The sequence below is a fragment of the Copadichromis virginalis genome, linkage group LG14, assembly GCF_057382275.1.
Source record: "Copadichromis virginalis isolate Kocher_CV1m ecotype Utaka linkage group LG14, C_Virginalis_male_GT1.1, whole genome shotgun sequence".
Taxonomy (NCBI): Eukaryota; Metazoa; Chordata; class Actinopteri; order Cichliformes; family Cichlidae; genus Copadichromis; species Copadichromis virginalis.
This window is the reverse complement of record NC_140631.1, coordinates 34,577,995-34,604,400: the sequence shown is the minus strand read 5'-3', so window position 1 is coordinate 34,604,400 and position 26,406 is coordinate 34,577,995. Positions and strand designations below refer to the sequence as shown.

The following is a 26,406-nucleotide window of genomic DNA, read 5'->3' as shown; positions in this document are numbered from 1 at the left end:
GAGCAAATAAATAAATTAAAAAAAATCACAAATCAGCCATCAATGATGTGTGGGGCCAATTGCTACACAAAAGAAACTGAGAATTAAATGAAAAGATCTCACAAAAATCATATTTCATCAAAACACTGAGAATTACAGGGTAGGGAGATACAAGGACATCTGAGTCTTATTATGGTTTTAATGTAGCAGCTGAAAAATTGCTTGTGGTGCAACACCATGATGTTTTATTTCACAAATACATGTATTATGTTATTTTTTTTTACATTTTGTGTATCCGGTTAGAAGCAGTTACTGATATGATTTCCTGAGAAAGAGTGGCATGTCACACACTTACCTTTAATCTTGATTAAACTCAATCTATTTATTATTTCTTTCATGGTCTTTCTGCAAGGGTAAAGGAGCCAAGTTGTGGTACTCCCTCTAATCCACGGTCAAATGTCACTAAAATAAGCAGCACAGAAAAATTACTAAGACCACAACGTCTTGATGTGGACAGCATCTAACCTCAAAGTAGAATTGCAGATTTGTCCACCATTACGGCACCTTGTTTTTTTATTCATGGCCTTATATGACTCATGAGGGCAGTCAAGTCAGTTAAAGCCAAGTAGGAACTGACAATCTCATGCATGTGAACGGACTTGAAAAACTGAAGTGTGAGGTGAGCATAGGTAAAATTAATGCAGACTGAGCCTTTAAAACGACGTAAACTTAGGCTGCACTTTTGTATGGAACTCCAGCACCGACGCTGGATGGAAAACAGATGCTCCGCTCGTGTTTTGATTTATCCACAGTACAATACCTAATCTGCTTATTGTTGTTTGCAAAACCATAAACAAATCCATCAGTTTGACATCTGTGCTCCTAGTTTCTGTACATCTTTTCATCTTTAATAATTTATCAAATTTGGAATAGGCAAGCCAAGTGATGCCAAGTGAACATTTTGTCATTAGTATGCGAACAGGATATTTGACAATCCATTGCTTTGTCACTGGGCAGATTTTGTGGCTTTGCTTTTTAATATATTTATGTTAAAAAAAGAAAAGGATACTTGCAATAAAAATGAATCTTGATAAGGTAAAGGATTTTACTTTGTTTAATATAATGCTGCACGATGAACTGCGAAGATAGTGAGATGGTGTCAGTAACAACTTGAACTGATATGAAACAGCCCTACATGTTATCTACGAAAGGAAATAAAACATAAACAAAACACTTTATTTTCTTTCCAGCTCTGCTAAACATTTATCTACACTGCTATCTAAGAACACCAATATGTATTACGTCTGCTGGATTCTTTTAATGCATACTGCAAATATTATTTTGTGCATACTATTTAACTCCCACTTGTATCTGTCTTTTGATCCTTTGCACTCAAAATTACATCCAGGGCATAAAGAACAGAGCCAAGCTCCATGTCATTTTAAGTTGTCCTGTCTGGCTGGCATTAAAATAGGGACAGGTAGTGTAGATAATATGGATGATTGTCCCTGTGGAAGTAAAACCATCTGAGCATGTCGATTAGTGTGAACATATGCATATCTGTGTGAGTTGCCTCCCTTGCTGTACTGTCACAGTCATAATGAGAAGCTGCCAGCACTGGAACTCATTCCACTGGGTGAAAAAGCAGTTCAGAGAGAGAAAGTGGGGAGACATAACGAGGTTGGCTGGAGGAAAGAAAGTTTTAGCCGCAATAAAAAAAATGATCACGGTTAGAGTGATCAAGCTTTTTTTGTTTATTCTTTTTGATAATCTCTCTTTTTCTTAATCAGTGCAAACAGAACAAAGCAACTAGTTCATTACTATTCATAAAGCCTCCTTTATACTGTCACTTCACAGGTATATCATGAATAAAATGTCTTTATTTTGTCTTGCCAGGGGTAATTCAGTTTTCAAATTCATTTCTTTAATGACAAAGAAGAAAAATGAATAAACATTGGGGCATTCATCCCATTTCCATCAGATGTTTCTCAGTAAAACTACAGACACAAAAGGACTCTCTGCCCCTCTCATGTTTATAAGCTCTAAATACAAAGTGACAAGGGTTTAATAACTTTCAGAGCTTTTAGTGATTGACAAGAAAGTGAAGCAGGGTTATGGCTCCAGCACCATGAGAGATAAAAGTGTAGCTTCCCCTTGGGGGTTGACTGAAGATGTAAGCTATGTTCCTTTAAAGAGTCACAACATATGAGGAAAAGTTACAGGCATTGTATCCTTTTTAGACTTAGATGGAAAATAACCCCAGGAGGTTTCTTGATTTCCAACATCTGAAGGAAAGTGTTGTCTGTATGATGGCTAGATCTCCTTTTGATCCAGTGGCTGTGTCGAGGTTGTTTTGTTAGGTAGCTCAGGTGGATATAATTCATAATCACTAAAGCCAGGCCCGATTTACATTATACATTTCAAGCCTCACTGTGCCTGGAAGCACAAGTAAATGAATATGATGAATGTAAGGGTTTATATCTTATACTGATTGAAAGTTTACTTCAGCAGTGGGATGATTAAAATGAGTTTGTATGTTGTATTATTTGGCTAAATTATTCAGCTGTTTTAACAAATATACGTGTAAAAAATCAGTGGATTTATAAAAGTACTGTGCTGACATATACATGTCACCACAGCAGAGATTTCTGTGCGATTTCTTTTACAGTTTAACTCTTCAGAAGAGCAGAGCACAGCGAGCTTTGTATCTGATTTACACTTCCCTTTCGCATAGGATGGTGGCACCAAAGTTCAGCAATAACCTGACCTGCCTCTGCAGTCGGTGTGGCTCCTTGTGGTAATCACAGCAGCAGCAGAAAGAGGAGAGGAGCAGGAGGCTGCACTCCGTCACGTGTTGAAAAAATTCGATTTTGGAGACGGACGTTCACCGCTCGGCCCCCACATCGTTTGGTTTCACTTAGCGTGCTGCAGCAGTGTGTGTGAGCCCAGACAGGCGGGCAGTGGATGCCGATAAGACGAAAGGAAAGTTTTTACAAAGAGACCAAGTTTGCTTCTTTCTTTTTAATCATTTCGTCTGATAAGAAATCGAAGAGACCTGAATAGGAATTTAGCAAAGAAACAAAGTGTGCCGCGGGGATAATGCCTTTTTTCCTGGGATGGATGTAACTCTGTACTTCGTCTTCATAAGGGAACAGTGAGAGGAATTTGTACATCTGGAAGCGCAAGTTATCATCTTTAAACACCGGAAAGGAACAAATGAATGTGAGTATCCATCAAAGCTGGACTGCGCAGACCTTCCAGCGCCACAAGTAACCAGCCTGATGTTGAAGTTATTCATCAGTGTTTATCTCTAAGCACACTTTACCCCCTTTCACTTATACATTGTTAACAACGCGTTACTAATCACGTTGCTTTAGAAAAGGATTTTAGTGGAGGGATGTATGCAAAGCAATTGCCTGTTACTTACTGTTTTAGCAGACCAATGCATCAGCGCGCTCCGTTGCATTTATGCAGACTCGCCTCTAGCATTAAAAAGTTTTAATTAATTAAAAACAAATGCTAGAAAGTAAATTTTAAAGCAGCTCGTGTACGTGTCATTTTAATCGAGTATTTCTACAATCAGTCAATATGCAATGTGGCTAATTTAGGCTACTTAATCTTCTTTCATGCAAAGGTTGATCATATGGATGGATCATTTGGCAGTTTTTCAACTCTATAGCAGTAAGTTCAAAAAACAAAATACTACGTAGACTTTGAGCGGGTAGACTTTGAAGAGCTGACAAAACATTTAACAGTTTGTTAAATCGCACCTTGTTAAAGTCCCCCTGAGATCAAGACATTCCTCTGAAATTGGGAAACCTATATGCAGTTATTGTATAGTCCTCCGAGTGCTGCTGTAGCCGCACGGCTGGTCCTATAGCTGCTCAGTGATTACTCACATCATTACCCACAAAAGGTTTTCATATCTTTTAATTATTAAGCCAATTAAGTCACTGGGATCCATCGCCATGCAGTTGTCTGTGTGATGGTTGCCATGGTGCAGCCCAGGTTTTGTTTCTTTTTTCTTTTTTCTATTTTTCCACTACCAGTCATCAGTTTGAAAAACCCTAACACTTGTATGATTTTATGAGGCTCATTCACCAGAGCCGAGTCTGTTTCATTCATTTTTGTGCATGGTTAGTTGTGAGGCTGTTTGTTTGTATGATAGGGTCATTTCTAACACTTTCTCTGTTCCAGCACATCTTTGCAGTGCGTGCCATGTTTCAGACTTGAGACAAAATCTAAACTTGCAGAAAAAACAAGCGAAAGATGCACCACTTGTGGATAAAACCACAGCTTGGACCTCTGTGGTGTTTATAGGAGTCCAAGAATTATGTCATATTCCCTTTGGTGCACTGAATGAAGCAATCCTTTCACTAGTCTTGTCTCTGTGGCGTGCGTATGATGTTGCTGATGCTATCTGCACTATAGTGTGCAGATTCCTGAAAAAAGAAAAGAAAAGCACATATGTTTCATGCAATCTAACCATAAAGTTTCTCACTGCCTTGCACATTCTGAAAATTGCCTGACTGTGGTTTTGCTCATCTTTTTGCAGTTCAATCATCGCTCAAACAAGCTGAGTGTAAATCAGCTATTGCGTCTGAGGGCACTTTGCCAGAAAGCTGTCGCCTCCAAAGTTCATTTCAACATTTATGACCAGTCCCTGTCATTTTAAAAAAAAGTTGCATCAATGCGAAAGCAAGAATGTCAATCTGGACACCCGCAGATTTAAAAACTCCCAATGAGACCTGCCCTTTTTATAATCAGAAAATGTGAGTCAGGAAAACTTTTACCTTAGTTTGTAGTACTGTTGCTGCTCCTTGCACCCTTGCTACTGTAACACGATACACATCTGTTTTTAATGATGCAATCACTAGCACTGCCAGTGCAATGTCAGGCAGTGTCATCTTCAAAGATATTAGGTGTGTGTGTTTTTTATCCTGAATATCTTACACAAACAGCTGAACCAACCCATGCTGCTCTTGTTGTGGGAAAGAGATGATCCCTTTTGTCATGGACCCTCAGAACCTTGAACTGAAGGGTTCACAGTGAAAAAAATGTAGCTTGTGGGTTTTCCCAATGTGATGTTTGTTATTGTCAGGAAGGGCCTGTCATGGTTTTTCAAGGGCTTTTTAAGACTACATGCCCAACGACTGAAGTATCAAAGAGTAATGCAAGGTACAGAAATGTGGCACTTAGTCTGGCAAACATTCAGAGCATTGTAGTTTGCTTTGAGCTAAGCTTGCCATCCTCATGTCCAGTCAATCTGCATTTCTGTCTGTGGTTTCCATTATGGCTCCATCGAGCCCCAAGCAGGCTGGCGTGTTCTTGAAACCACAGACGTTTTCTGTGAGTAACTAGACTCATGACTTGGAATTAGAAGCTCATTTTACGCAGTCTGTCACTATAGCTGTCCCTCTTGGTTTGTTAGTGTTACATAGGTTTTTTGGTTGCGTTAATGAAGTAGAAGCCTGCTTTATTTTGGGGGTAATTTGCTAAACTTTTGTTTGATGGAGGGCGATTTTTAACCAATAATGTATTTCCAGTTAGCACATCATTTACTCACAAGAAGCTATCTCCGATGTTGTCTGTGATTAAGACATTTGCTTGAGGCCAGTGTTTGACAGTTGTTCAGTTAGTGGCAATTGAGAGGCATTCTCTATTCAAAACATATGTATAAATTCTCAGATGAAATGATATGACTTGGCAGGATGATCTGTGGTAAATCCACCGTTTTAATTCTCCTTTTTTAAAAAGTGTCTTTTACTTTGCATTGCTAAGAATTATATTTTCATGAGTGTTGGCATTCTTCTATGTAATGTTGGTTATGGCTCATGGAGGGAGGCAGCAGTAGTGTTTGTTTAGATACTGTTTGTTGTAGTAGTTGCCAAACCAAAGGCCTACTTGTCTTCATAGCAGCAGAGAAAGACAAATAGACCTCATACTTCACCCAAAACTGTAAAGCCAGATATAAATAAGCCCAAGTATTTTCAGCTATTAGACGTTAATATCCAATACATTTTGCCAAACACGATTTAGACTACAGTGGAGGGGGAAAAAGTGCTGCCCTGATGTTCCCAGCATTCAAGGCTGCCAAGGATTTTGATGCAGATTTCAGTCATGCTACCAAAGTGTTCACAATGATATCTAGTTTATTCCAACAGAGATTTTCATTCTCTATGTAAATCCCACGAACCACCGATTCGGTCGTTCGACTTGGTTTAAAGGATTCAAAAGAAACTGGGTCAATGCTACAGTTTCAGCTAACACTGAGGTGTGCGTGATATATTACACACACACGCCAGTTTTAGAGAAAAAAAAATAGTGAAGCTCGTGCAAAGTAAACATTTTAGTGTCTTTGTTCAGAGAACATGGGATTAATCCACCAGCGGTTGCGTCATCTTTGCAAAAGCCATTAACAGTATTTAACTACCAGAAGAAGAGAGTCACGTTCTAAGACAATTATGCAAGAAAAATGCTTGAATCCAAACCACAATCAGATTGGCTTACTTAATGCAACAGCTTTTAACCATCAGCAGCCTCTTTGAAGAGTTTTCTTTCCCAAAGCTTGACACATGTGACTTCTCACTGGCAATTTAGGAACAGGTATGAAACTCAGTGATACCTGCGTGGGTGGGCAACAGCAGTTATATATTAGGCTAACATCTTAGCTTTAGTCTGCATAGATTTCTCTTTAATCTCACACTGAATCTTTTGAAACCACGTGCCCTGCTTTACCTGGTATTGTTCAATTAGCTTACCCAACTGTGTGTATGTTATATCCATTAGGCTGCGCTGCTCTGCAGAGGTCCTCCACTGTAGCTCAACCAGAAACTGCATTATTTCAGTTGTGGTATTTGGTCAGGGAGTCTGGCCTTGAAAAGCTATCCTTTGTGCACTGGAGGGAGCTTTGTAAAAGTTCATCCCCAGTGTTTTAGTAAAGTAAATCAGTACTGAGGCTTTAAAGTTCAAGTGCTGTCAAGATTTTCAGCCTGTCATGGATGTGCTTATGTTTTTTGCCAAGAACAGCACTCAGAAAACAACCCAAACTGTACTATGTAATGGTGAATTTGTAGCGCTCGCCTTTTATGGTTTTGTCATTTGCAATTATTATGGTCTCTGTGAAAGCAATAAGAATTAGAGATTAATGGAGCAAATTGGCTCAGAATTCCTTTTTATGCCTAAACCATTGAATCATCTTGGACCGGTAACACAGCAGATGCAAACAGGACACATTCTCATGCCATATTTCAAAACAAGATGTGATACAAGGTTTCTCGCTACTCACACTAAATTCAAAGCAATTTATGACGTTAAAAGTTAGCATCTTCAGTGTTGTGGGCTCTGAATCACGGCAGACTGAAATTAGCCCTGGAATCTTGTGTGCTCATGGCCAACTTCCAGCAGACCTCAATTACAATGCTGCAGAGCCAGAAAAAGGGAAAGAGGTAGACTGCATGGAGCCCTTCAATTCTGCAGTACTGCTCTGTCACTCAAATACACTGTTACCACTGTGGCTAAGACAGATCGCCACACAGCATTCAGGAAGGCATTTAGTCCACACACACACACACACGCACAGACACATGCTCACACACAGATGCGCAGATGTCTTTGAATGTTTCCTTGCAGGTATCAATTAATCCACTGGGGGGAGCCTTAAAGAGCTTTTTACAGAGAGCCAGCCATTCAAATATTGATGCACTTCTGTATATATCTTCTTTAAATTAAAGCAAAATGTACTTAACCAGGAAGTTAAAGTCATTATGAATTAGACCTATTACACAGAACCACAGACAATTGGAAGCCTGTCTTTTTATGTAATGAAAACGACACAATAATTTTCTTTGAGCCAGACACTTGGTGGTTTTGGATTATTCTGCAGATGGTGACAGTCTTATTGAAACATTTCCACATTGCTCCACAGTGTCTCTCAGTCTCAATTACATTTCCTCTGCAGTGGTGTGGATCCTTTGCCAGAGTGTGCCTATTGTTTATGCAAGAAATCCTAATACCCTTGCTGCTTTTAAATATCAGTGTTTCAATATTTTTTCCCCTTGATTTAACACTCACACTCTTACTTCTCATAAACTCAATATGTTTGCCTAAGGAGAGTTATTTGAAAGGGTTCTTGGGGGGGATTGTTTTAAAATTCCTCATTCCACGAAAGATAAATGTGGTGGTAAATATTAAATCCAGGACTTCACCTCCCAGACTTATACAAAGGCGAACAGCTATGGCAAACACACGGGGTAGCCTGGCCAAACTGATTCTCGCACCCTTTTAATTAAAGCTGCAGAGCAACAGCTAAAGACTCCCTGTCTGAAGTGGTATGCTGTGGCCTGTGGCTTTGATGTTTCTTTAGCAAAGGGGGGCTCTCTGGTATATGGGAGAAACAAGGTGTCGACTTATTAGGTGAAAAAGAAGTGAAGGAAAATGTTATGTGCTTGGCCAGTTGTATATAGTGTGGGTAGGAGCAAAGTCAATAAAACATATGGGAAAGTGTTTAAGGCATGTAGGCTACCTAGGTGTCTTAAACTACCTTACTATAAAAATATTACACCTTTACTTAGTTTCTGCTGTTCTGACTTTTTTTTAATAATATTTTGATATTGCTCAGCCTTTCCTCTCTGTGTGTCTCTAGGTTTAAAACGAAGGGGCCAAAATGAAGACTGCTGCCAAGGGTTTTGGGAAGTCTGTAATGGATTCTTTGCATCGTGAGGGTTGGTGGAGCCAAAGGATAGTGCTAATGGTATATGTGGTCTTGGAGCTTATAGCAGTCCACTCACCTGTGGTCTTGGGAACCCTTGAGCTACAGCTAGATGAGGAGCAACCAGCAGGTACAATTGTAGGTGACATCAGTGCAGGACTCCCCCCTGGCGTAACAGCATCCTTGTACTTCATTTCAGACCATGAGGGCACAGGAGTAGGGAGTGATTTGGATATAGATGAAAGCACAGGCATTATTAAAACTGCCAAAGTTCTGGATAGAGAATTAAGGGATAGGTACAACTTCATTGCAGTCACCATGACAGGTGTGACAGTAGAGGTGACCATCAAGGTGAATGATATAAATGACCACGCTCCAAAGTTCCCCAGAAAGCAAGCCACTTTTAAAATTCCTGAACAGACAGCTATCGGCACTAGGTTTCCTCTCGAGCCAGCTGTTGATAGTGATAAAGGGCAGCTTACGACACAGGGTTACCTTATCAAGGATGGAAATGTTGGCCAGGCGTTCACCTTGGAAACCAGGAGAGGAAGCAATGAAGTTCTCTATCTGGATTTGGTGGTCAATACCATTCTAGACAGAGAGAAAAGATCCACCTATACTTTATCTTTGGAGGCTTTTGATGGCGGGTCCCCCAAAAGAACTGATCAGATGACGTTAGATATTACTGTGCAAGATATTAATGACAACGCTCCTGTTTTTAACCAGAGCCGCTACCATGCTATAATATCTGAAAACCTTCAACCAGGAAGTAACATCCTGCAGGTGTTTGCCACAGATGTTGATGAGGGCGATAATGGGATGGTGCTATATGAAATTAACAGGAGACAAAGCGACCCAGATCGCTACTTTGTCATAGATTCTCGCACTGGCATCATCACCCTCAACAAACCACTGGACTTCGAGATGAGGAGGGTCCACGAGCTGGTGGTCCAGGCGCAAGACAACGCAACTCACCCAGAAGTGACCAATGCCTTTGTCACCATTCATGTCAGAGACTACAATGACAACCAGCCTACAATGACCATCATCTTTCTCAGTGAGGACGGATCTCCCAGAATCTCAGAAGGGGCACAGCCAGGCCAGTACGTAGCCCGCATCTCAGTCACTGACCCAGACTACGGAGAGTATGCTAATGTCAATGTGTCACTAGAGGGAGGTGATGGAAAGTTTGCCCTGACCACTAAGGATAGCATAATCTATTTGATTTGTGTGGATCAGATTCTGGACCGCGAGGAAAGAGACACCTATGAGCTGAGGGTGATGGCGACAGATTCCGGCATGCCTCCGCTCAGGGCTGAATCCTCCTTCACTATCCAAGTGATTGACATCAATGACAATCCTCCTCTCTTTGACCAACCAGTGTACAGGCAGGTCATTCCTGAAGTGGTGTTTCCAGGTAGCTTTGTGTTACAGGTAACAGCTAGAGATAAAGACCAGGGGCCAAATGGGGACATAAGCTACAGCATCCTACAAGATGGAAGTGCTTATTACAGCTGGTTCAGTATAGACTCCATTACTGGCATTATTACCACTCTCTCCCAGCTGGATTATGAAAAGAACCCTAGTCCCAGTATAACTGTGGTGGCCACTGATGGAGGAAAGCCATCTCTTTCATCCACTGCAGTTGTAAACATCTTTCTTCAGGATATAAATGACAACGAGCCTGTTTTTGAGAGAAACTTCTACAATGTGTCTGTCGAGGAGAACACAGCACCGGGGACCTGCATTCTCGAGGTAGGATTTTTTAATGTTTTAATTCAGTAAAAGGTTATGAATTGATTGATTTGATCAACACTCCCACGCTTTAACACTTTGCTTATGTAAGGGTCTGCATTGGACTTTGGTGCAACTGTGGAGAGCGACAAATGGAAAGTTATTAGATAAATAAAATAGAAGTTTGTCAGAGTAACTCCTTTTTTCCTCATCGAGGGTTATTATTTAATGCTAAAGCTGTTTAAATTGGACAGCCTTAGTGAGGATTTACCTGCAAATTTAGGCCAACATGATCTGCTCCTTGGCTGTCCTCTCCTTCACCTCTCAAAAGGTTTCCAGGGTAACAGAGGCAGTGCAAAGTCCTCCGTCAGCCGAGGCACAAAGGAGTTTTTCACATATTCACAGACAGAGACAAATTCAGGGCTTTATCCAAAGAAATAGATGTCACTTCAGTCTCAAAAGGCACCTTAATTAGGGTTGTTGAGCGTGAGAAAAAAATGGCCATAAGCGACAAGATGAATTAAAGTTCAGACAAATTAGATCACCCCATGTAAATGCAGTGTTTTTTTCTGGTAAAAAATAATTTCCACTAGTCATTTATTAATAAAAAGACTGCAATTACAAAGAGAAAATGAGGCATATCAGGTGTCATTCAAGCCATTTCTCACATCAGCAAGCTGGAGTTTCTTTTTACGAGGATAGAGATTCTGTTTTGCAAGTGTGTACAGCAGTACTGCATGGATCAAGGAGTTGGAAATAGAGTGCAGCCCAGATGGACGGCCTAGCAGATGAGATCTTGGCCCAGGATTTTGCTGTGGATGAGGGAGGGGTGAAAGGAGACACAATGTCATACTGTGGCACTTAAATGTAGTTAAGGCACTACAAGGACTTTTTGTGGGTAGTTTATAAATCAAAAAGACCGCAAGTGTAATGAGAAAGGGGAATGTTCTGAAATTGATTTTGAAAATTGGAAAGTCGACCAAAGAGTAATTAAAAAATGTATGTTTTGGACTGTGAAACTCTAAGATCACTGTTTCCAGTGTGAGCTGGAGTTCATGTTTGATTAAAAAAGTTTAAGGAAAAAACGATTTCATGTTTTCTTTCGAACCAGCGATTTTCAGAGTTCTGTCTTTACTCTCCATTGGCTGCTTACTACCTGCCCTCAGACAGTTCCTAAGAGTATGACATGCTTGATCTGTGGGTCCTGCTGAGTCCAAGTATGAAGTAGTTCTTCAAAGCCTCTGCTCTCTGGCCTCTCTTGGGCTTCACTGGTTGTTGCAGACGTGTGTTTGGCGGCCCATGTGAGAACAGACTGCTCTTACTTAGGGTGCCAGTTCTACATCCAAACATCTCAGCAAGACATCTGATGACTGCCTTTTCTCTTTGTAGATAAAATTCTCAGTGTACCCATCTTTCACAGACAAAGCCACCCCCCAAAAAAAACCTATAGTATGGACATTATGATTATCACGTTACCTTTTCACTCTCCTCTTCCCATCTGTGGGTGTTTCAGGGCTATTCTCATGTGATAAAATTCTCAGTGTACCCATCTTTCACAGACAAAGCCACCCCCCAAAAAAAACCTATAGTATGGACATTATGATTATCACGTTACCTTTTCGCTCTCCTCTTCCCATCTGTGGGTGTTTCAGGGCTATTCTCATGTGGCGTGATTATTTTTTGTCACTTTCACTATACATCAGATGCTTTTACAGATGACTTTATAATTAGATGTGTGTGTGTGTGTGTGTGTGGGGGGGGGGATAAATAAATAAGGGCTTAATCCTATTAACAGGCATCACTCTTGTAATTCAATATATGAGATCTGCTGCAAAGAAAATAGGTCACCCTGGAGAGGGGAAATCAAATTCGACATGAAAAACAGCACTTGAAAACTATGAGCTGCATTATGGAATGTGTTTCATGAGGCGTTACTAATTCCATTCTCCTTTATTAGTTTTCCAACTGTGTCCAATTTACAAGTTTTCTGGATGGTGTCGAGGTTCAATATAACTCTACAACACATATCCGAATCCATATCCGGAACCACAATACCAACGCAACTTTCTACAGTCCACACTTCATTTTATAAATTATGCTCTCTTGCCTCATATTATATCTCCGTTCCAGATTGCAAGCATGCATTCACTCAAGAGGAACTGTTACATTTCATTGTACAAATGTATTTTTTTAATGCAAATGTGTGAAGACCTTGTTGAATAATAAGAAAGTAATAAGACGAAAAAAGTTATTACTTCTGCGTCATTTTATCACATCTGTTAATCAGAGGCTTTTGATTGAGGAAGAAGAATATAATATAAGTAATATAAGTCGTTGTTAAACATAATGAGGCACATGGTTGTCTTGGCTTTTACATATGTAATAAGTAATGAAAGTTTTCAGTTGATTGTGTCACAATCCTGCACTGGGGAATAATTTACGCCTCATATCATTGCGGCTCTTGGCTCATTTGGAGGGTCTCTGCTAAGAATTGCCCCTCTGTCTGTTTTCGGGTTGTTCTGGCTCCAGCAGAAAGGCGAGAGGGGGTCTCCGAGCAGCTGAGGGGGAAATGAACCCTGACAAGCGCTTGCATGAGTAGCGGAGGTGACATAAGCAGGGGGGCTTCCTTGTCTGTCTGCTTGTCCGGCAGACGCTAAATTCTTATCTGATCTCACTTCATTTCTCATTACCTAGGTGTGAAGATAGGCCAGAACTAATTTTTAAAGCCACCTCCCCCACGTTCATGACTGAATGGACCGCTTTTATTGCTGCAAACCCCTTAGCAACATGAGACGAAGACTGCTTTCTGTGAGACTTTCTTGAAGCTGTATTCAAACTTTTGCATTTATCTGCTGTTTTGGTGCCTAATTTGCTTCCATTTCTGAAAATCTCTTTCCTTCAAAAAACATTAATCTATGAGTATTATTCTTTGCCTATGATTTCTCGTGGGCAGACCTATTATGAGCCTTTTTTTTAAGTTTAGATACCACATAAAGCAGCATTCAAACATATCTATTATTTCACATTGAATGCTTTAAAGAAAACCTAGTTGAAAGGGGTACCTCAGTGAAGTGGCACTATGAATCAGTACTCCATTCCTGGCAGCATAAAAGAAACCACTCTGTGAGGGAAAAATACCCATAATTCCCCTCGAGAAAACGTATGAATGATTGAGCTTCTTTCTAGTGTTTTTTTCACACTCACAGTTTCCGTAGTTTTCTTTCTACTACAATGACCACCTACCTTCTAATGACTAAGCAGGTTCTAATAACAGTGATACAAATCCGGTGTCCTCAGCTCTTTATTAGCTGTTAAATAAGTGCTTTGTTGTGTAGTGAAGACTCAGGTATTCAGTGATAAACTGTGGATGGTGCTTTTGGTTTAGGTTCCTCCCTGGAACGCCTACATTGATGAATTAGACCTTGCTTTTTATAGTCTTTTCAGTATAGCATACTTTTGACTTCATATTAAAAACTGAATGAAAATTTAATATCTGACAGTAAATCTATGAAGTTGGCTAATGCAAGTGGCACGTGAACCTCAGTATTTCGTATTTTGAAATTGCAGCTCTCTCCTTCTCCATAAAAAGTTTCTCCTCTCACTGTTTCAGCAGCTACCGCTGAACGGCGACCACATTTTCAGCCCATAAAAATTCAAAACATAAAAATGGCTCATTTTGAATTTCACCCAAAGTGAACTTTACAAAACGAAAATGCAAAATGTAATGATTTGGTGACTGAACGTTACACCTGCTCAATCACACATTTTTCATAACAACTACCTTGTCAACTAAAGCTCTTCCAAAAACATTCAAATGACACTGCAGCATTTTGAAAATAAGTGAGGTAAACTATGAAAATGAGGGGAACTGCCAGTTTCATATGGATATTTTGGTATACAAACCATGTAATCAGTTTTCACCAGACATTTTCCTGGAGATGGTTTTTGTCAAGCGAAATACTCACTTGTCTGTTTTAATACCAGCCTGGCTTTTTCTTCCTCTGAGACTGGTTTAGCTTGAGGCAAGCTGACTCTGTTTTTGGTCTCCCTTTTCTGTTTCTTTTTCCTCCTGCTAACTACCGAGCTTCATTGTGGCTCTGTGGTATAACAGTATTTTCAGGGAATGGTAAAATTGCAGGAAACTGGATGTGCTACTTAATGTGTTCGTGAATGTAATACTTCCTCGAACACTTACTCCTGGGCCTAGCAGGGGCAATGAAGCGAACATAAACACTGATGTACATCTGGATAGAGTGTGGGTGTTCAGGTCAAAGTTGCTCTGCTCGAGACAGCTGAACGCATTTTATTGTGCTTAGCCGTCCATCATCAAATCTGCCGCCTCTTTCTGTCCAACAGCACAGGAAGAGGAGAAGGTTGTGGTGAAAATTTAATGTTATATGGTTGAATACAGAAGCTGGGAGGAAATACTGTTCATTAGTGTAAAACCAAAGCTGTGGGTGTGCGCATGTCGAACTGTGAAACAACATGAAAGGAACCCTGCATTTAAGGATTAAAGTGCAACTACTGCATTTAACTATACTGTAGAGCTGCAAAGATTTAATTTATTATTTATTCATAACTATTAATAATTATTAGGAGAAATTTTTATTGTAAATGCAGGAAAATATGCCCATCATAATATATCATGGTTTCCCAAATGTCTAATGTCCAAACAAACGGGCAGCAGCCAGTGATATTTTGCAAAACACAGTCCAAATTTGTTGCTGGTTGCTGTCCATTATGTGAGTGCTGAGTGGTAAGTGTATGCAATGTTTACAAGACCTCAGTGCTGTGATGCAACCACATGGAGTGCTGGCTGTAAAGCAGAAGTTGTGAGGTATGAAAGTTCACTGGAGGGGTTTCCTGCCCGCATCTGGCAAGGAAGGAAGATGGGCTTATATATCCCCCTTGTGGGACACAAAATTTCATTAGTACAGTCTGTCACCCAGACTGTCTGCTGCAGGTGAGACAGACCTCTCAGCACTGCTTCCAAGTTTCTGTGAAAGACTGTGTGAGCACAGTGAAAGTAGAGAGCGCGAGAGACGCAAAGAAAACAGCCGAGAGTCTCCAGAGGGACACTCGGCCTCTGGCAGCTGTAACAAAGCTCATTCTCAGCAGCTGGATTCAGCTGTTGATCCCTTTTCTAACATCTATCCTCTGACTCTGAGGAGTGGGATATCACTCTTCCTGTCTGAGTCTCTGTGTTTGTCTCTGTCCTTGTTCTTTCTGCCATGATCAGACTTCTTATCTCTTCCTTTCTCCCTTTCCCACACTTATGTGTCCTCTTTGTGATCCAATTACACCTCTTCCCTTCCCCTTGTTTCCCTGTGGAGTGGTGACATGTGGATCAGAGCAGGTGAGAGCAGCACATCTGCTTGCCTGGGGATGCTTGAGCACCCCTGGAGTGACACAAACAGGCAGCTTCGTAGGTCTCAGTCTGAGCAGACCCAGGCTTATCTGGTTGGATCGTTCAAGAAAGAATGGTTGGAAATTATCAACAGAGTGAAGTCAGACTGCAGGTGTGTGGCCTTTAAGGGTGTCTACATGGCCACGTTGTTACAGTGTTGTATTCAGGCACAAGAGGAAGACTTTTGTTTAACCTTTGTAAATAGAGACGATTATTCACTTTGCCATTCGTCTCTTTTGAGACGAATGAGTGGGAAGGGGGGTAGACCTCGAGGCTGACTGTGCTAACGGCTGCCAGGCCTTCTGTTCTCACAGTCCGTGGTCCCCCTGCACATGTGCAAGGCAGTTGGCATCGCTAAACAAGCTGGGCATCAGGAAGCATCATCTGCTTGCGATATTCACACTGTTCCAAAGCAAATCTGTGCTAAATCATCCATCCAGTCCCCTGCTGTCCATCAAAAGCCACCAGACCGGAAAGTAGACACTGAGTGACAGTTTGCCAGGTAACAAAAATCAGTAATCAGAAGACTACATTCTATACAAACAGCCACAAATCAATTTTGGCAGGATGATGAGGGTCATGTGTTGTAATGAAAGAAAGCAGCTGCCAACATGTTGAATTTTTCATTCACGACATGCATGCATATACTATATATACACAGCCCTAAAATATCTTAACCGCTGAGCAATGTCTCTAAATCCAGAAGTTAACTGTTACAAAGAATGCATCGCTTTTGTCTGCCAGCAACCTCAGCCCCCTTTTTGCTCCAGCCTTTCTGCTGCACTGACTGCCAGTTGAAATAACGATTGAGAAGAATGTTACTGAGCCCAAAAAGTCATGGAAGGAGTGGCGCATTCAGTGCCTGCTCTTAGTCCGATCAGTTTGCTTTACAACCGTGTCTGATTGGGGCTAGAAAAATGTATGAACACAGAGATTAGGCAATACGTAAGTTGCCCAAGTGAGAAATAGTGGATGTTGGATAGTGTTTCAGGAAATTCAGGTGGCAAAAAATAGGTAATCTTTGTGGAACCTGTGTTGACACTGTTAGCACTGTAAAAACAGAATGTTTTTCAGATAATGATCATTCAGGACATTATGAAAACTGACTGAATACATAGTGATTTCTACCTGAAATGTGACATTTTGCACAGTTTATTTTACTTTTGCCAGCTAAGAAATAATTTTTTACTTTAAATGCTTGTAATTTTATCTCATTGTCAAAGTAATATATTGTTAATAATATCACTAGACATCTTACATATTCATACAATACCCAGTAATAATAGATGAGTAGAGCAGAAACAGAAAACTTTTCAGGATCGAAGAATTTGTTATTTCTTGTACTCAGCCCAGTTCCACTGAGCTGTTGTTGTTTTTAAGCCTTGTAAGACAGAGCAAGAGAAAGAGAATGACAAACCACACGGAAAAGGAGGTTTGTGTGGAGAGACGCTCCACTTTTACATTGTGGTTTACCCACATTGTCTGTCTTGGCTTCAGACAGAAAGGCACCCTGGCCTGCTAAAACCAGACTCCCAATCTGTGTGTACTGATGCTGCATGGTGGTCCAACCTCACAGTGCTGTTTGCATATCTTGATGCTTTGACCACATCTATCAGAAATGCCACTTGTGTTGTAAGGGAGGACATCTGTTGTGCCATTTTTATTGTATAGAAATGCGTCCACCCTGTAGATTAGTTGTAATGAGACAACTGCTGAGCCTAACATAGATTTCCTGAGTACTAGGTGATTTAAAGATTTAGCGGGGGAGCTAATTACCGCGGGGTTGCGTACCTCCTTAGGAAGGCTAATTTGATTCTGGTGCTGCAGAATTTATGTTGTGAGTTGGGTGCTGCTTCTTTTAGCTGCTGTGTTGAAAGGCCAGATCTTTGTTTTGATTGTTGTGTATAGCCTGGTGCTGCGGGGAGCCTGCATGGAGCAAAGGGAGCAGTGGGACCGTCTGCTGTAATTAGGCAGAGCTGGTTGCAGGATTCAAGATGTGTGATGTGGTATCATAGCAGACGAACAAAAAGCCAGGAAAGGGGTGTGTGTGTGTCTATGTGCATGTATCGGTGTAGACAAGGTTCGACAGTGGAAGAAATTCTCTAATCAGTGGTCTGGGTTCCTCCCAGGCTGCATCACAAATGAATCTTATGGGATCCAAAACATCGACGTGGGCGAAAGAAACTGATGGAGCTGATATGAATTTGGCAATCCATGGTGAAACTAGAACAATGCACATCAACACTGAACACCGCCCTTCTCTTCCAGTGCTGGCTGAATGCTGGACATGCAGCCAGTCAGATCCAACTGGGGCAAAAACCATGCTGAGTTTCAGCACTGTGGAATCTGAAGTGAAAAGTACCTTACGTTTTTGTGTTTAAATGAGAATGGCTTAAGCACACTATACAGAGTCAGTCTTTCAGCCTTGCTGGAAAAGCTGATCACCCACAGAGGATGTCCTAAAAAAATACTCCATGGTTAAGTACCCAGAAAAAGTGTGTATTGTCTGCAGCCTCGCTGCGTCTGAGAAGTCAGCTCGGGAGTGAAATAAATGCAGATGGTGGAATGGCCAGCATAATGGAGAAACAATTTGTTGATAATTTCAGCAAGTCAATGCATCACTGCCAAGGCTGAAGGCATCCAGACATCTGGTTTAAGAAGCTGCGTCCAGTCAAACCTGGCGATGTCTTTATAGAAGATCGATGGAAATCATACACGATACGCTTCATCAGATTTTAGTTGCAACAAAAACCTCTAATCTCACTCTGACATTTCTTTCATGAGCCCACAGTTTTCTGTAACATCTCTAAGCATTTGTTGCTCCTTTGTCAAATCCCCTAGCGCAACTGTGATAAGAACAAAACACCTTTTTACGTGATGGTTGTAGAGTGGCTAGAGTACATCCTCACTTTCATGTGGCAGGCAGTGATACTTGCATGCAATCTCACTGAAAAGGACTCTGGGGTGTGCAGATGTGAACGATCTTGGTTTGCAAACCGGTGCAGATCTTTGGTTTGATGCCCGGAGTGAACTACAGTATCACCTGCTGCCAATTTTTACCATCAACAACTTATTGCTTACAGGCCCTGATTAGCCCAGACAGCGGATATCGTGATTAATGTAGCAATTTGCCATTTGTATGTGAAGTCATGCCATGCTGGGATAACACTATTCATCTAAAGATCTGCTCTGGACTGGGTAGTTTATTTCTTCATATGTCCCATTAATCGTTTTCCAGTACAACCAAAACATTCTCCTGCTGGTCATTGCTCGCGGGTGTTTAGTTAATTGAGGAAGGAGGAGTGAATTGCTCGAGTCACATTTTTGCTGACATTTTCTCAGTTCATCAGGAACACAGCTGTCACACTTTCAGTTACTACCCTGCAGCGCTAAAGTTGTGATCATCCGATTCTCTTGACAGATCAGCCAACACTCAGAATGCAGGACACATGCAGTTTCATCATTACTGTTATAACAAAGGCTTTGATTAAAAATAAATACTGTTTTCAACCTGGGGGAAGCAGCTGAGTGATGTTTAAAGATGACAACTCAAAAGTCTCCTGGGGTGTATCCAGATAGATTTGTGGTCTCCGAAGTAAACAGAATGTTTGATAAGCCTGTGACGATATAGGATTCCTTACTTATTGCACAGAAGCATATGGAGTACCCTCATGCAGCAATGCTCCTGTGTTTTGCTGTAATGTAAAAACTCTTGGTTAATGTACTTGATGCATACATAATGAGAGTGCAAACAAGTGTGAGGATACTGTAATGCTCACAGAAGTTCAGGGTACTGTATTGGAAATGTCCTTCATCAGTTTGCCTGAGAGAAGTTAAAATATTACAGGAAGACTGAGTTTAAACATTGTAACTGAACCCATGTGCAAGCTGCCGTCATTTCATTTATGCTACTATGTGTGATTTAAGCGTTTGAGGCTGAGATGCAGACATTTAATGCACTGTCATAATGCTTTGGCAGAGACATTTTTGTGAGCAATTATGTACTGAGTGTATTCATGACTGTGCATGGGAAAAAGAGAAAATAATCAGGCATCCTTTCTGCCTTTAAATCTTAGCCAGCTTCAGTCAGTGCTCTTCCCCTGTCACCATTCCCGTCGTCACTGCTACTGCTCCATTTTTTATTTATGGGCTTCCCTTTTGCTTTTTTACCTCGAGCATACTAATTCTACAATGTAATAAGCTTAGTGGTTTCTTTGCAGTTTTCATTCTTATTACCATGGAGTCATCTTTCAAAGATTGTCTCCTGCAATATAAAAAGAACTGCATGGAAATCTGCTCGTGTACAGGAAAGCTTTCATTGTTCCACCTTTGCTAAATTTTCCAATAGTGTAACCAGTTCAGCTTTTCTGCTTATTTTTCTCTGTTTTTCTGTAGTCTTTTCACGTTTCACCATTACTAGATTTGCAGATAAAGCTTTTTGCTGTGTTGTTTTTTTCCTGATTGTGTATTTCTAAAAGGCGGCTTTTTCAATTTTTGGGGGAAAACTCCTTTGAGACTCTCCCCCCTCCTGCCGTTCTGTAAATGACTTGTAAACAGGCTGTTTAAGTGTGAAGTCACCCTCTGCCCCGCTTCCGTTCTTTATTCATCACACTGACACACATACAGAGAACTATGGTGAATGTTTTTCCTAAAATGCTTGGGGGAAGGGCACCACTTCTGCTGTGGGACTGGGCCAAATTCTGACACAGGCTACAAAAAGTAGCTTTGAAGGAGACATACCAGAGACAAAATTATATATATATATATATATATATGTTCTTTTTAGTCAAATGACTTTAAAATTGTTAACTATACATGATTTCAAGCTTTAAAATAATATAATATTCTAATAATGAAATCTCAAGCTGCCCATTTAGGCTTTCTTTTTTGAAATATATTTAATGTGGCTATTAATTATGTATAAAGTTTGGGCTTTTTGATGCTGCATAAAAAAAAACTGAGCGAAAAATAGAACTAACTGGGGAAAATGAAACAAATGGGAAACTCGGAAGGAGCAAAGAGTGAGAAAGAAAGCAGACGCTGAGAGGGAAAAAGTGCAGATTTACCTCATGCAGTGTGCGTGCAAAAGTGTATATGAAGCTCAAGTGGTGGTTTGTTACCATGGCAATATTGGGAAACAAGAGTGGGTGGAGAGTAGCGTAAACAAGAAACCCCATCGATTTCATGGGCAAATCATCATCCCAAAGTTCCTGTTTTTCCGCTGTAACTGCAGTGGAGTATTTACGTGCGAGGACAGTCCTGAAATTATTTGTGGAGAGGTGAACTCATGAAACCTTGAAAGCTCAGCTACTCTGCAGCTTGTGAAAACATTATTTTTTTAAGGTAGTGGCCTCTGTTTAGAGTTAAGCTGTCCTTTTTTTTTCCAGAGTTCATCACTGTTTCTCTTTGGGCTGTCTCACTGTCTCAGCTATCTCACAACATTATCAACATATCCTAGAGGTCTGGGGAACATGTAGCAGAGTCTAAGGATGTTTGTTTGGAGATAGAGAACATCACGATCCCTTGGCTAGAGAAGGTACATTTATCCTGATGTATAAACACATAGTATAAACTGAGCTATCAGATGAATCTATATTGTATATCAACTGAGGTTTTCATTTGGAGGGGAAATCATGGGGGTAGCACGGGACTGAATGTGTTTATTCAACATGTTTCGCCCTCCACAACCTCCCCATCCTCCCCATCCTCACATGTTGTCAGTGGTTGGGCCTCTGCATCTGTCATGAAGGACACACATGGGGAAGAGTTCACAGGGCCCCCACTCTTCCAAACCTCATTTCTGCTCAGACGACTTTGTCCCTGTTTTTTGTCTCACGACAGGGACTTTCCTTTACTGTCTCCCTCCCGGCGCTCCTGCATTCTGATAACAAGGGGGAACTCAATGAAGTGCCAGTGCGATTAGATTCAATTTGTCCTTCTTTTTTCTTCTTCTATCAGCCTAAAAAACACTTCCCTCCAGAAACAGGTTCATCCCACATCTACAACCTCCTTGCTGCCACAAGCGGAAAGTCTGTTGGTAATATTCAGCCATTATCTCGCACTGTTTAGAACTGTGATGAAGCAGTCACAAATCTCTTATCTCAGATGGGACAAAGCCTTCATGGGCACTGAGGACAACAGTGTAAACACTGAAGGAGGGAGAGTGTTTCATTGGAATGATGGGCGTCTGTCTGAGCAAACAGGATGTATTTGTTTCAGGTCTCTATTTTGGGAAAATATTTTAAAAGCTTGTTCTTGCCTTGTTATTTGAATTCAAGACATGGATGCATACGTGCGTCTCACTGACTAATGACAACTTTATCCTATTTGTCTAAATAGAAATCTGGTGTTCGAGGACTCTGCTTGACAGAGAAATTCATTAGCATTTTATTCTACTGGGTGAAGCACCCAATTAATATCTCAGATGTGTTTGCAAAGATCCTGAGACTTTGTGATAGGCAGGAAAAAACAAGTGCCAGTGTGTTCTTTTCACATTCTGACAAAATGCATCTGCAAAAGCATGAACAAAATCTTTAGGTAAGGGAGAAGATTATCATGTTGATAATTTAGATTATTATTTGCTCTTTTTAGTTTATCTGCATTTGTTAGAAGTGACTCAATGACATAATAAGAAGTGTAAGAAGATCCTAAAAAAAAGAAAAAAATGAGAGAGAATTTGCCTGCAGAGGCTAAGTCGCGACTAGCTGCTAGGTTCCCAGATTAAAAAAGGTGTGTCAGGATGAAGCCAAAGCACACAGGCTCAAATTATATTTGGCTTGGATGTACTGCACAAAATGCCTAAATCACAGAAGAACTATACAGAAGGGCCAGCGGGATGTGAAACTCAGTTGACCTAATTCTTTATTGGCTTGTTAATGTTATTATACGACAGGACAAATCCTTAATGATGGAAGCGTATTCAAAAACAAAAAGTGATGATCCTAACATACACTTTGGCGCCATTATAGAGTGACTTATGTTGAGGTGCTTTCACAAGAACATCAAAAGTAAAGAAATGATAAAAGGAGAACATTAAAAACTGAAAACCTCTTAAATAAAAGAATGTAAAGCTCAGCAAGGTTGGTTTAGAAAATCTACATATATTTGTTTTATTTGGCATTTTAACATTCACACACACGCACACAAACAAATACACTGTTAGAAAAAACATCTTAAAAAAACAGTAATATTCCAGCAGCTGGGGCGCCAAAATAATACCAGAAAATAACAGAAAATCACTTTCTCATAAAAATACGGTTATTTTCAGTAATGACAATACAGTTTGTTGCCCTAATTTTACATGGGATTTTGCCTTTTCCAAGTGCTTTTAAACATTAAATTAGGAACATTTTAATCTGATTAAACAATGAAATTACCTATAAACAAGGTCAATGAATGTGGCAATATGAATAATAATACTTAAATGTACAGAAATATACAGTTAGTTTAAATAATATTGGCTTGCATGCCCTGGGACAGACTGACAGAGGCAAGGCTGCCATATTGCACCATCGACCCCTCTGGTCATCACCAGTAGGTTAAGTGTCTTGACCAAGGACATAACGACCGAGAGAGTCCGAGCCGGGGCTCGAACCGGCAATATTCTGATTACAAGGCGAACTGCCAACTCCTGAGCCACGATCGCCCTAAATAGAAATAATAATAATTATCATTTGATGTAAAAAAAAGTTTATAAGAATCATTTTATATATTTTTCCATAGCATTACATTTGAATTTAGCAGTTCAATCTTTCAAATAACGGACAAATATTTGTGAAATCATGATACATTTGTGAATGTATTTTAACAATCTAAATATGCATATGTGCAGACAAATACATTTAAAAAACAAGAAAATTATGTTTTATTACATTACAGTGATTTTATGTTAATTTACATTTGAAATGTGAAATCACAGTCTATTTATGTAAATTTCATGATATTCTAGAAGAACAGAACAAAACTGTAAAATACACAGTAAAATACTTTCATATTAGGATTTTTTTCTTGCAGTGTACAATAAGAAGCTTAAAAAAAACAATTAAACATATATATTTATTTCACATATTCTACAGCATCCTGTTTCTGTCTTCTCATATTCTCAGTCACAGTTTTTCAGTGTCTGTATGGTGTGGCTTGGATTTTGCCTGAGGACACGTGAAGAATGATCTCCTTTTGGAGTATTATCACTGGAGTACATAAAGAAAAATACTTTCAAATACTGTGTCGGTGGATATTTTGTCTAGCTGTGGCACTGTCTGTGGAGTTCGTGTTGACACTTCTAGGCCTTTGTAAACCGTTTTAGCCAGTTAAGTCATTTGTTATTCTCTTGAGAGCCTTCTCTCGTCTTTAAGAGCAGCTCCTGCACAAGTCCTTTGTTGAAATTCCCACTTTCTAAAAAACTTTGCTGATTTATTATAAACAACAGTGAAGTGGTTCAGTCTTTGCCTTGAAGTGAGTAAACATCTCAGTCACAGGTCTTTGCATTTTGCAGGCTCATATCGAACTGTTTTACTCTTTAACCATAAATCTACATTGTTTAAATTTGTGCTGACACTTTACAGTTTCATACTATACAGTTCCAAGTATTTGAATAGATTTTTCTGGTTGTTCTATGCAGTCTTTGTTTCCCATTCATCTATGCATGGAATGAAAATCAGCTTCCTTGAGTTGTGTAACCTCGTATCACCGGTTGATTTAAAACTTGTATCTGACACAGCAGCTTCTCAAACATTGTTCTGATGTCAAGTAAATGTGACTTTGTGTTGGGTTGTGGGCTAGGGGAGCTTTAATCAGCTTTCCTAATCGGCAAACAACTCCAGTTTTGATATGACCTCTCCTTTAATGGCATCTCTAAGTGCTTTTCCTTTCTGTGAAGTTCATTACTGGTGCGCTGGTGTGTTCTACTGTAAGCCTCATTAAAGAAATCCCAGGGGTACAAACTCTTCTTCTCAGGGAGAGTGAGTTCAGGATTTGATGTGGTCTCCCCGAGGCTTGGGTGGTATGGCGAAAGGGATTAATGGCGTGACGTCAGAGTGCTCTGACTGGAAAGACTGGCATGATACGCTCACAGAACTGTGCTCACACTGGACAGAATGTTAGTTTCCAATTCCTGCTTAAGCCTGGGAAACTTTAGATGTGGGTACCGAAGGAAGCCAGTGGAAATGAACACCGTGACAGTGGTGTGTTCTGTGGATGACAGAGAGGAAACTGCGTGCTCATACAGCACCAAACTTATTCACGGTCTTGAATGCTTTCCAGGCTCTCCAAAGAGGACTTTATTATATAACGCTCTACCTTTGTTTGCTGTTGCTTTTTTTCCCCTTTAAAGCTCATTAGATGTACAAAAACAAAGAACATAGAAGAAACAATGTCGTTCTAAAGCTCAGTGACAGATTAGATTGATGGATCAACCATTTCCTCATATTCAGGCCATTCTGCAAAGTAAATTATTCAAATGAATTGAACACTAACTTTGTGTGAAAGTCCTTTTTTTTTAAAGATATTAAAGATATTGAGCTCATTTAGCTACGGCTGTTTGCAGCCATACTACTGTTGCCTTTACTGAAAATACTGCCTCAAGTGCAAAAGAATTATTAATAGTTCCAGACGTTTTGATGTGCTTGGGTTTTTGATAATTCTGGTCATGACTCCATTTCCACTTGCATACTCCATACACAACTTGCTGTAGTTAGACTGTTGGAGTTTGGAGTTGGTAACCAGTCCTAATTAAGGTTTTATTTACAAGTGCATCAATATCCTTGTGTCAGTGTTACTACTAACCCGGACTGCCAATGTGAAGTGAGGCTCTCTTTAGAAGACTAGTCTAGACGCTTTTCACCCAGTGAGCTTGCCGTTGCCAGGCTTTTCAAAAATGCCGGAGGAGTTGCCACAATGCGCTCATATAGAATGGCTTATGGCACAAACACGGCACTGTCTGTGTCTGTAGGGACTGTTGATGTGGGACAGCTGCTTTATGATGGTAAACTGCTTTCCTGAAAGCTGGGGACCCCCTGCTAACTCACCAGCATAACCACATTGCATGTGAATTGCCTCAACATGTTGGATTAGCTGGTTAAACGCAGTGATCCTTTATGGCCAAAGTACAATAATGACATTTAGGGCTTTATAACGCCAACAAACCCATTCATTTTTGACCCAGTCTATGGGCTATAGATTCAGCCAGTGTCTCTTCTTGGACAAAAGTGAGGAAGACTGCAGCGTGCATACTAATTATGTATTTGAGTGCAGTGCTAATCTGGGTTAGAGGTTCTATGTTTAGATAAAATTAGATTTTAATGGTGAAAAATGTGACAGTGGGTATTTTTGTAGTTTACAGTGCTGATGTTGAAGCTAGACAGTGATATATCTAGATAAATTTCTTTTGTGCATTAGGGTTGAAGCACTTTGCCAAACCAGTGACAGGGAACTCTAGCCGGCTTGGCAAGTGTCTGAGCAAATTAAATACAGCAAGAAAGAAAAGGGGAAAAGCAAGTGAATATTGGGATCAAACCCAGAAATCAAGCAATGTAGGCTTTTTTTTGTTTTCCTCTGTCATGCATGCACACTGAAACAA

The 26,406-nt window shown here is 40.3% G+C and overlaps 1 protein-coding gene across 1 annotated transcript in view; it reads left to right on the top strand.

The window, feature by feature from the left end:
* Window positions 1-9,358: 9,358 nt before the first annotated feature.
* The window catches only part of LOC146694427 (protocadherin-16-like), a 69,395-nt gene continuing 52,347 nt past the window's right edge, over window positions 9,359-26,406 (top strand). Inside the window, exon 1 of the mRNA XM_085478746.1 lies at window positions 9,359-10,444. Coding sequence (XP_085334872.1) covers window positions 9,359-10,444 — 1,086 coding nt within the window. The remainder of the gene's footprint in view (window positions 10,445-26,406) is intronic.